The sequence below is a fragment of the Mustela nivalis genome (assembly GCF_964662115.1).
Source record: "Mustela nivalis genome assembly, chromosome: 10".
NCBI lineage: Eukaryota > Metazoa > Chordata > Mammalia > Carnivora > Mustelidae > Mustela > Mustela nivalis.
The window spans coordinates 43079502-43091662 of NC_139029.1; the positions used below are offsets into that span (position 1 = coordinate 43079502).

General features: G+C 45.7%; 1 protein-coding gene across 1 annotated transcript in view; it reads right to left on the reverse strand.

Moving 5' to 3' along the window:
* The window catches only part of LOC309843189 (uncharacterized protein), a 657188-nt gene that overhangs the window by 200951 nt on the left and 444076 nt on the right, over window positions 1-12161 (reverse strand). Inside the window, exon 8 of the mRNA XM_082688548.1 lies at window positions 9929-10061. Coding sequence (XP_082544674.1) covers window positions 9929-9949 — 21 coding nt within the window. The 5' untranslated portion in view covers window positions 9950-10061. The remainder of the gene's footprint in view (window positions 1-9928; window positions 10062-12161) is intronic.

Below are 12161 nucleotides of genomic sequence, written 5' to 3' on the forward strand. Positions count from 1 at the left end.
TCATATTAACAGGATAGTAGAAACCATAATCAGGGGGCAATTAACCAATAAAAACAGATCCTTACAAGACAGAGATCATGAAACCATCAGACAAGAATATTAAACATGTTCCATAATTGTCAAGAAGACAGCAAACCCATAAACAGGATGATAAGAAAAAATACAAGATATAAGAATAAGACTCAAATGGAATTTCTAGAAATAAAGTCATATGCCTAATTTAAAAAAATAGATTATATCCTAAAGAAGAATTAATGTGAAGATCTAACAACTAAAATTGCCTAAAATTTGGGACACCTGGGTGGTTCAGTCCATTGAGCAGCGGACTTTTAATTTAGGCTCAGGTCACGATCTCAGGGTCCTGGGATCAAGCCCCACATTGGATTTTGCACTCAGTGGGGAGTCAGCTTGAGATTCTCTTTCTCCCTCTTCCTTCACCCTCTTCCTCTGCTCAAAAGCTCTTTCTTTCTTAACTAAATAAAGCTTTTTTAAAAAATGCCCAAAATGAAGAGAAAAGAAATGACCAGAGCATCAAGAAAGAACAAAGAAAATAACCTTCAAAATGAAAGATATTGCCGGAATGTTTCAAACTAACAAAGCAGTGTGAAATTCATTTCCAGCAGATCTGCACTGTAAGATATGTTAAAAAGATATTCTTGAGGCAGAAGGCAAATATTACCAGATGGAGATTCAGACCTAAATTTTAAAAAATGAGTCCCAGAAATCATAAATATATAAAACATTTTTTCCTGTTTATTAATGTCTTATAAACAATTAACTTTATAAAAATTTTTTAAAAAGCATTAAATAGTGTTATTTAGAGCATAGGTAAAGTAAAATGTATGACCATTCTAGCCTAAAGTAGAGGAAGGGGAAATTGAAGTATGCTGCTCTAAGTTTCTTACAGAGCACATAAAATGGCATAATAATAACTTGAAGGTTGTTGGGCTGGCAGGAAGGGCTACCAAAGATGGCGAAAGTTCCCGCCACAAGACCTGAGCTCGGACAGGAGAACAAAGGCCCAAGCAGGAACCTGAGACCCCCGCCCCGGGCTCCTGTGGACCAATGGGATCCCGATGAGCAGGCGGGATATCCAAATAAGGGAAACTTGCCAAAAGACCCCTGAGCTTTCCCCAAGACCCCTTAAAAGCCCCCTCCTCTCTGCCTTGGGCGCGACTTCCGCCACTCTGCTTTCCAGAGTGGCGGAACCTCGCCCGAGGGTGCCCACCTCCTCCCGGCGCAACTTTCCTGGCTCCCCTTCTCCTGAGCTCTGAAACTTCGCTGGAGAGCATTTTAATAAATCTTGCCTTGCACCCACTTTGCCTGGTGTTGTGTTTATCTCGCCGGAAAAAACCTTACATTTGGTGCCGGCACCCGGGAAGGAGATTGAGCCCCCACACAGTGGGGAGGCTCTCTCCTTTCCCTGGCTGAACCGGACCTGCCCTTCCGAACGCCACTTCCAAAGCTGTGGTGAGTTTCCCCGATTCCGCGCCTCCTTCCGGAAAGCCCTGCCCTAATCGCGGCCGCGTCAGGGTGGACCCCGCCGGTCACCAGGTGACCTCCGTGACTCCGAGAGGCTGGGAGACGTCCTAACCTCTACGGCAGTCGACACAGTTTTTCCGCAACCCAGTGGTGGACGAGGGGACGCCTTCCTCCAGCCCTCGGGTTGCCCGGCAACGAATCGTGGGGACCTCCCAATCCAAATTCGACCCTAAAACATCCCGGGGGTGTTTTAGGCCTGCTGGCCAATCTTAAAACCCTGGAACTGGACCAGGACCTGCGAAAACGACGTTACTGTACTGTCGCTTGGCCACAATACCGATTAGACAATCAGTCCCAATGGCCTCCGGAAGGCACGTTTAACTATCAGACTTTCATGGACCTAAATAACCTCGGCAGACACCAAGGCAGATGGGCCAAGGTCCCTTATGTCCAGCTTTCTGGACTCTGCACTCTCGCCCCTTCCTCTGCTCTCACTGCTCCATCTCTCAGGTCCTCTTGGCCCGCTCCCCTCCCCCTCCCCTGCCACCCACTGCTCCCAAAGACTTGGACCTCTCCTCCCCGTCTCCTCTCTCTGAACCCCCAGAGAGCTTCACCCACCCACTGACGAGAGGGCCTCTGGTTTCTCCTCCTCCTCCTCTTTACCACGATCCTTCACCCCAAGGTCCCTTAAATTCAGGATTTCTGAACCAGCGCTCTCATCTACCCCTCCTTCTCCCCCTCCCCACTCCTATCCGAACTCCTGACAAATTTATCCGCAGTAAACGGGAAACTCCAATCAAAGTTTACTGAAGGTCAAATAGGCTCTTGTTATTTGTTAAAGTCTGCTAGCAAAGAGATGACTAGAACTGCTGGTTAATTGTGTGTCTCGGAGTTTTAATGGGTCATTCTTAAGGTAGCATTCAAAGTCTTTGGTAACCTTTAACAGAATGGGATAAAATACCCGAGCGCTGGTCGCCAGAACTAGGTTTACGCTTTTGAAATCTGTTGGTAAACACCTTTTGTGTTTAATTGAATTCTGTTGTAACAGCCGCTGGGCTACTGTTTGAGCTAGATCCTTTCGTAAAGAATGGAAGGGGAGACTGATCACCATCCATTAGCCAGGGATACCCAAAGGGGAGGGTGTCCAATCTGTTTGAATCTGAAGAGTGCCTGAAGGCGTGAATGTGTCTGTGTGGCTCCAGCCGCTCTAGGGCTCGAAAGCCCCCCCCCCCCCCCCCCCCGCTGAGTTAGTCTGCCCCCCAAGGGAGGTTGCTGGAGTTGAGGAAGTTAGAGTTCATGCGCCCTTCTCTCTACAGGACCTTTCCCAAATTGAGAAACGTTTGGGCTCCTTTTTGGCCAGTCCTGATAACTATATTAAAGAATTCCAATATCTAGCCCAAGCCTATGACCTCACCTGGCATGATTTACATGTGGTCCAGACCACCACCCTCACCATAGAGGAGAGGGAACGCATCCAGGCTGCTGCCCGGGAGCACGCGGATCAGGTCCAGCTCACTGATACTGGAGCCCGGGTGATCCCAGCTGTAGAACCAGGTTGGGATTATCAGGATGGCCAAGATGGCCACTGGCGCCGCGACCGCATGGTCCAGTGTCTCATAGCAGGCATGTGGGCAGCCTCTAATAAGGCCGTTAATTACGACAAGATTAGGGATATTGTCCAGGCCCCTACGACAACCCCACCATGTTTCTTAACCAGTTGACCTAACCTTTAACCCAGTACACTCGCTTGGACCCTGCCTCTCCTGCGGGGGCCACGGTACTGGCTACTCATTTTATCTCTCAATTGGCACCAGATATACAGGGAAAGTTAAAGAAGGCTGAGGAGGACCCTCAGACCCCCATTTCTGACTTGGTGAAAATGGCATTTAAGGTCTTTAATTCCCGTGAGGAGGCGGCTGAGCTTAAATGACAAGCCAGACTCCAGCAAAAGGTTCAGTTGCAGACCCAAGCCTTGGTAGCAGCCCTGTGGCCGGCCGGCTCCGGGAGCCAGCAGAGAGGGGCAACCAATCGCACCCCGCCGGGGGGCCTGTTTCAAATGCAGGGCTGAGGGACATTGGGCTCGCCAGTGCCCCAATCCAAAGCCGCCAACTCGGCCTTGCCCTCAATGCCATTTGATGGGCCACTGGAAATCCGACTGCCCTAACCTCGCTGGTATCTTCGGCGCCTCAACGTGGGGGACCCCCCGAGATAGTAAGTCTGGCCTTTCAACTGCTTGGATTGGAGGACGACTGACGAAGCCCAGACTCAGCCACCCCTCTCACCCAGGCCGAGCCCAGGGTTATGCTCCAGGTAATGGGTAAGTCCATCTCTTTTTTGCTGGACACGGGGGCTACCTACTCTGTTCTGCCTTCCTACTCGGGACTTACTCGAACCTCACCAATTACTGTTATGGGGATCGATGGGACCTCCTCCAACCCTAGGGTGACCCTTCCCCTTACCTGTAGCCTGGATGGGTTTCCCTTCCCCCACTCGTTCCTATGATTCCTTCCTGCCTGGTCCCTCCACTGGGTAGGGACATTCTCCAGAAACTAAGGGCAACTATCTGCCTCTCCCCTTCCTCCCCTCTATCCACCTCAACCCGTCTCATCCTACACCTCTCCACTCCCTCGACCCTCACTCCAGATGACCTACCTACTATAGACCCTCAGGTGTGGGACACCTCAGAACCCATCATTGCTTCCCACCTTACCCCAGTTAAAGTACAGCTTAAGGATAACTCTAAGTTTCCCTCAAGCTCAGTTCCCTATTTCCTTAGCCCACCGCCAGGGCCTGAAACTATCGTAGAACAGCTTTAACGTCAGGGACTCCTGATCCCCATCATTTCCCCCTGTAACACTCCATCCTCCCAGTATGCAAGCCCTCAGGGGCTTATCGACTGGTACAAGACCTTAGGCTTATCAACGAGGTCATGGTCCCCCTCCACCCAGTCGTTCCTAACCCTACTGTCTCGCGTTCCCCCAAACACCTCTCACTTTACTGTACTGGAGCTAAAGGACGCTTTTTTCACCGTCCCCTTGCACCCTGATTCCTATTTTCTTTTTGCCTTCACCTGGGAGGATCCTGACACGCATGCTTCTGGACAATTAACTTGGACTGTTCTACCCCAGGGGTTCAGGGACAGCCCTCACATTTTCGGCCAGGCCTACAGACTTAACAGCAGTGCGTCCTTAAGGCCAATACTCTACTACATATGTGGATGACCTCCTCCTCTGTAGCCCCTCCCTCTCGGTCTCCCAAGACGACACCTCCACCCTACTTAGTTTTCTGGGGGCCAAGGGATATCAAGTACCCCCCTCTAAGGCCCTCAACATGACCTTAGGGCAGCCCATCACGGTCTACTCTCCTGCCGACTCACAGATCTCCTTAGCCACCAATACCTGGCCCATCTGACCCTCGTCTCCAGCTATTCCATCTGCTATTCCTAGAAAACCCGCATGTCTCTCTCTCTCTACCTCCCCCCACTTAAACCCTGCAACTTTACTGCCTATACCCTTGCCAGATAAGGGGTGGATCTACATCCAGGACAGGATTGCCCTGCCAGGCAATCTGGTGCACACCTTGATTACTGACATCCACCAATCCCTCCATAGTGGCCCATAGGCTCTCCACTAATTTCTTCAGCCATTGTTCTATCATCCTTCCTTATCTAAGGTAATCGAAGTTGTCCACAGGGCTTGCAAAACCTGTTCTGCTGTGAATTCACAAGGAGGAATCCGCAGACCAGGGCCTAACCAACAGCTCTGAGGGCATCAGCTGGGGGAAGACTGACAACTGGACTTCACTCCCATGCTTCGCCATAAAATACATTCACAGGCTTGATTGAAGCATACCTCATGGCCTGGGAAACAGCGGACGTAGTGGCTACAATACTTATCGAGCGCATCATCCCGAGGTTGGGATTGCCCCGGACCCTCCAGTCGGACAACGGACCTGCCTTCATCTCCAGTGTAACCCAACAGGTAGCTAAGAGCCTCAACATAACCTGGAAACTTCACATCCCATACCACCCACAGTCATCGGTAAGGTAGAAAAGGCCAACGGGCTGCTCAAAGCCCAACTCACCAAACCTACCCTAGAAACACGTCTTTCCTGGCCTACACTTCTGCCTATGGCTCTCACCAGACTCCTGGCTACGCCCGCGGGTCTTCAGGCTTAAGCCCATTTGAATTACTATATGGCCGCCCTTTCTTAGAAATCATAGCCCTCCAGCCATTTCCCCGCCTCTTTTATCCTATCTACCTTACCTCACTCTACGTCCTGGGGATACCCCTCCCTATTGACTGGCCACTCCCCAACTTCAGGGCCACAAATAATACGGTCCATATGGGCCCCATGGGGGGAAACATACATATTATTAATGTGTCCTCCATTACCATCCAGCTGCCATATCACTAATTCCTCCCTCCTGTACTGTACTCCCTCGGGAATATTTCTCTTGTGACCTCAGGGAATCTATCGCTGCCTGACCACTAACGACTCCCTGGGCTGTATATTCATCCTACTATCTCCTTCTACCACCATCTACTCTGAATCCCAGCTGCTGTCCATCCTATTTCCCCAACACCATGGAGGAAGGGCTGCCTTCCTCCCATTCATAACAGGGGCAGGAATAGCCACAGGGGTGGCAACTGGAACAGCGGGGATAGAAACCTCCATAGACTTTTTTCTTACAAACTCTCCCAAGCCCTGAATGATGACACAGAACGGGTTGCTGACTTCCTCACAGCCCTACAGACGCAAGTCACCAGCCTGGCAGCCTTAGCTCTACAGAACCGAAGGGCCTTAGACCTTCTGACCGCCGAAAAGGGGGGGACCTGCCTATTATTAAATGAAGAATGTTGTTACTTTGTTAACCAATCATATAGTTACCTCCAGGATCAAAGAGCTCAGGGATCGGATCCAAGCACCGTGGCGAGACACGTCCTCCTGGGGCCTGGACCCCTACAACTGGGTAACCTGGCTGCTCCCTCTGGCGGGACCTGTATGCATAATCCTCCTTCTAATCTCAGTTGCTCCCTGTCTTTTCCAGTACTTGCAGGGTTGCCTACAAGAACTTGCCTGAGTATCTGTCAATCAACTCCTCCTCCAGCCCTACTCTCGCCTGCCCACTTCCAACTACCCCCATGACGACGCCCCCTGTCAGCAGGAAGTAGCCAGAACCCAGTCGACGCCCCTGACACCATTATATTAAGCAAAAGGCCGGAATGTTGGGCTGGCAGGAAGGGCTACCAAAGATGGCGAAAGTTCCCGCCACAAGACCTGAGCTCGGACAGGAGAACAAAGGCCCAAGCAGGAACCTGAGACCCCCGCCCCGGGCTCCTGTGGACCAATGGGATCCCGATGAGCAGGCGGGATATCCAAATAAGGGAAACTTGCCAAAAGACCCCTGAGCTTTCCCCAAGACCCCTTAAAAGCCCCCTCCTCTCTGCCTTGGGCGCGACTTCCGCCACTCTGCTTTCCAGAGTGGCGGAACCTCGCCCGAGGGTGCCCACCTCCTCCCGGCGCAACTTTCCTGGCTCCCCTTCTCCTGAGCTCTGAAACTTCGCTGGAGAGCATTTTAATAAATCTTGCCTTGCACCCACTTTGCCTGGTGTTGTGTTTATCTCGCCGGAAAAAACCTTACAAAGGTGAACTGTAGTAAGTTAGACAAGAATACATCAAGAAGAAATATCAGCCCCCTCCAAAATGCATGCATATAACAACAGAGCTTTTAAATATATGAAGCAAAAACAGAATTGAAATTAGGAACACAAGAATCCACAAGTGCAGTTGAGAGTTATAAGAATCCACAAGTGCAGTTGAGAATTTCAAAACTCTGCTCTCAGAAAATGATAGAACATGTAGATAGAAAATCAGCAAGGAAGAAGAATTTAAAAAAAGAAAGAAAATCACCAAGCCTATGAAAGACTTGAACAACACTCTCAACCCACTTGACCTCAGTGAAATTTATTGGACACTCCACCCCAACAGCAGAACGCAAGTTCTGCAACAAGATTGATCATATCCTGGGCTACATATCAAGTCTCAATAAATTTAATCAAACATATGTTATCTGACCACAGGAATTTAAACTAGAGACAAATGTCAAGAAGATATTGAAGAATCTCCAAATATGTAGAAACTAAATAACCCACTTCTAAATAATCCATGAATGAATGAAGAGATTCAAAGTCAAATTAGAAACTATGTTGAACTGAATGAAAATGAAAACACAACATATCAAAATTTGCAGAATACAGATAAAGCAGTTCCTAGAGGAAATTTATAGCACTAAATATGCTATAAAATAGGGGTCTCAAAATGATGTAAGGTTCTATTTAAGAAACTAGAAGAACAAATGAAATTACATGCCATTAAATGCACTCATTTTAAATGTACAGTTCAGTAAGTTATAATAAAGTTATATAATCCATGTATAGACCACTATAATCACCCCCAAAGTATCCTTGAAGTTATATTATCACTACCACCAGCATCACTAATACCATCCCAGGGTGACAAATGATCTGCTCTCAGTCATTATAGATGACATTTCCTTATTGTGAAATTTCATAAAGTGCATTAATATGGTACTTACCTCTTGCATTTCTGGTTTCTTTTTTTTTTTTTTCTTTTTTTTTAGCAAGTTTTTGAGATTCAACCTTGCTGTTGTGTTCCAGTGATTTGTTCCCTTTTACTGCTGAGTGATTTCCCATTATGGGACTATATCACATGTGTTTTTCTATTTGCCTGTTGATGTGTATTTTGATTGTTAGACTGCAAATTTTGATTACCACAGCTAAAACTGCTCTGAACATTGGGTAACAAATGAGTCTGGGACTTCATCTGAAACTGCACATTTGCTTGGCTTCCCCTCCTTCCTTATCCTGGTTCTTCTGTTCCCTTACTGGTATCTTCAGGGATACTTTATTAATTAATCATTTGTGCCTGCATCCTTGGCACAGAATCTAGTTCTTTTTTTTTTTTATTATTTCTCTTTAGCATAACAGTATTCATTGTTTTTTTTGCACCACACCCAGTGCAGAATCTACTTCTGAAAGAACCCAAGCTAAGACATCACCTGAGGCAAATGCATTTCAGTATGATGCTTATCTTAAGGTCCTCTCTGCCACTCCTCATCGCCTCCAGACTGATAAGAGATCAAGTGGCTTGCACAGTCCTAGCAGGGAATTACAGTCTTTGCTCCAGGAAATAGCTTCTTGCTACTAATGTTCACAGGAACCAGGGAGCATGCATAGAGGAGGACCCTGAGGTTTGGGATCTGAGAAAGTAGACTATAAAATCGGATAGGTGAGAATTTATTGATTCAAGATTCAACATTTTTGCAAGAATATATGGAGTTGGTCCCAGTTCACTGGCTTGAACCTGACAAAGGACAATAATGAGATGGAGACGCAAGAATTGCTTTAGCATACCATAAGGAAAATGGTCAGGCAGTAAGGGAGTTGAGAATATTAAAATGGATTTATTAGGTGAGAACAGAATTTCTACTATCTGTGTTCCCAAGGAGGGCCCCCAAGGACATTCATGTTACTAAGACAATCTACACTAGCACAAAAGCTATTGGCATTTTTTAGAAATTCAGTGGCGACTATCTACTATAGGCCAGAGTAGACAGGGGAGGTGCTTCTGGAATGGTAGAGGCCAGAAAACTGTATTCAACCATCAGAGACGAAGTGACCATAATTACCAAAATGGACAGCAAGCCTAGAGTTGCCAGTAGGATGCTCTGGCTTACAAAGATCCAGAGCAATAGATAATACATCTTGAAATTCCAAGGGGTGAAATAGGCAAACAACAGACCAGGATGATGCTCAAATTGTATAATTACAAAAAAAAAAAAAAATGAGGCTGGAAAGCAAAAATCTGATTTCATTTGCTGCTGTGGGAAATTATGGTCCCCGACCTCATTTCCAGTTCTAAGACAGTTCAAAGAACCAGCCCCTATTGACAGAAGAGATCCCCTTGTTGAAATTCTCTACGATATCACAAGATATATATATGTATATATATATATATACATATGACAAATATTCTGGTGATTTGTCCATAAACATGTGCCATTTTTTCTAGATAGAGGGTATTGATAAAGGAGAATACCTAGAACATTCAAGGGATATTGGGTCAGAGATCAGAGGTGACACACCTGGATGGCAGGTAGCCTCTATTTTCCCAAAAAGCAGGGCTTGAGACAGGGATTTCTTGTATGTAGTTTACTGGCAAAAGAAATATCAAAGAATCAGAGTAGGGTCAATAGGAATAATGGAGCAGAAAAGGAGGGGAAAAAAATCAATCCAATGGTATGTTACCAAGTTGGTCCCTAATGGGGGCAACTATGACTTGATCTTGCCAGAGACCCTCTGAAGAATAATTTAGGATGAATCTCCAAACTGTCCACTGAAGAATGAAAAAAAGGAATATTTACCTGCCAGTTCTCCTCCCCCATTTGTCAAGGGTCACCTTACTGCTTTAGTACCCCAACACTTCTTTGTTCTTTGCATCAGAATGGCTGGTGCTCTTACTTGGCAAGTATCCCAAAAGGCAGGTCTGAGAATCCCCTGGGCAGAAAGCAAGAGATACTCAGTGCTGCTTTAGCAGTAGGGACTAAACCTTGTTTTATTAACTCTCTTTCAAAGCCTCAGAGATTGTGGCTGTCTACCTTTCTGAAGGAGACTCCATTAAAGAATGGATTTGCATTTCCTCTGTCTTGGGGATGAGGTGAGGGCATTACTGGGCTCCATATTGCAGAATATGGGAGGCAGATATGAGGCAGGCAGTAGAGGATCTTATTTACAAGGGGTGGACCATATCAGACATCTCTGATATACTACTTCAAATCCCCTTGACCTTGTTTATCTCTTATTCCAGTAAGCACTGTTCTGGGTAATCTCAGACTGACTTATTGCCAGTGCAATCTGACAGAGCCTCATGTCAAATCTGCACCATGCACCTCTCCTTCTCTGGTTTCTCTCTTGATCCTGAGGCATGAAATGTGCTGGGGCTAAGCACAGAATCCACATAGGCAAAACCCGGAAGTGAGGCAAAGTTCACACTTCTCAGGGTGAAACTGGAGCAAACTGCAAAGAGAGAGGTGGATAAATTCTTCTCCTTCTCTCTCCATATTGTGGGTAATATGGAAATGCATCACATATGATCCTCAATCAGTCCTGTGGGATCAGACAATTAATAACCCCTAGCTGTGACCCACCCAATAACACATCTTTTGGTTGTCTCTCTCTGCTTTTCTCCCCAGTGTGAAAGAGCTGTTCCTACCAAATCACTCATACATAAGCCACCATATCTTAAGCTCTAAATGTTGGGGAATCCAGATTAATCAAGGGGGTGACAAAATCTCATTATTTCAAGACAATAATTATCTATCCAGAAAACCAAAGAGACACAATAACGAAAAAACTCTAGTAACAGAGCTCAGCACTTTGGTTCACAATAAAAATACACAAAAATGAATAGCTATTCTATCTGTGCATAATAACTTTAAAAATTTGAAGAGGAAATTTACTAAACCAAATGAGGACACAATGACTACATTCTGATCCATAAAAGATATGAATTATTGGGAAGACATGCCATGTTCTAAGATGGAAAGACTTAAAAGATATAAATATGTCAATTCTCCACTAACTATTCTGTACATTTAATGAAATTCCAATGAAAATTCTCATTCTTTAGCCTAACAACTTAAAAGATAGCCAAAAGATAGCTGAGAGAATAAAATCATGAAAATAGCTAGGGATATTTTTAAAAGAATAGTAAGAGATGCCTAACTCTAATTGATATATAAGTTTGCTATAATGCTATAATTTTAAAATTGTGCATAACAACTTTAGATAGTCCAGGAAACTGGCTCCAGTTGAGACAGATGTAATATACGTTAAAAGTGGCATAATGTATCAGTGAGGATATGTTAGGATATTAGTGGATAGTTTGTAATAATAATAGCACAATTGGTTAGTCACTTGGGAAAAAAAATTACATCTTCCCCTCCTTCATAGAGAAATAAGTTCCAGATGGAAGAACAACATCTTAGTTTGGTGTGTGTTCCTCCATAAATTTTTGACATTTGCTTATTTGTCTATTTTACATTAAGGATTCCTTGTCTATAATGTTCTGCAGTGTGCTTTCTTCATTTTTTATTAGTTACCTCTAGTGTTCGGAGAAGGGGATGGGTTTGAGAGTGAAGATAAAAGGAAAGTTGATGTAAGTTAATTGGTTCGTTTAAGAAACGGCAGAGGAGGGGCGCCTGGGTGGCTCAGTGGATTAAGCCGCTGCCTTCGGCTCAGGTCATGATCTCAGTGTCCTGGGATCGAGCCCCTCATCGGGCTCTTTGCTCAGCGGGAGCCTGCTTCCTCCTCTCTCTCTGCCTGACTCTCCGCCTACTTGTGATCTTTCTCTCTGTCAAATAAATTAATAAAAAAAAAATTAAAAAAAAAGAAAAGAAACAGCAGAGGATATGCCATGCCAGGCACTGTCCCTGGTGCTGAGGATATAGCCGCGGACATTCACATTAACTCTGCCCTCATGGAGCATACCTTCTAGTGGGGACGAGCAAGGCCATAAACAAAATATATGAATAAAATATAGGTCACATGGTAGAAAATGCTGCAGAGGAAAATAAAGCAGAAGAAGGGACAAAGAAG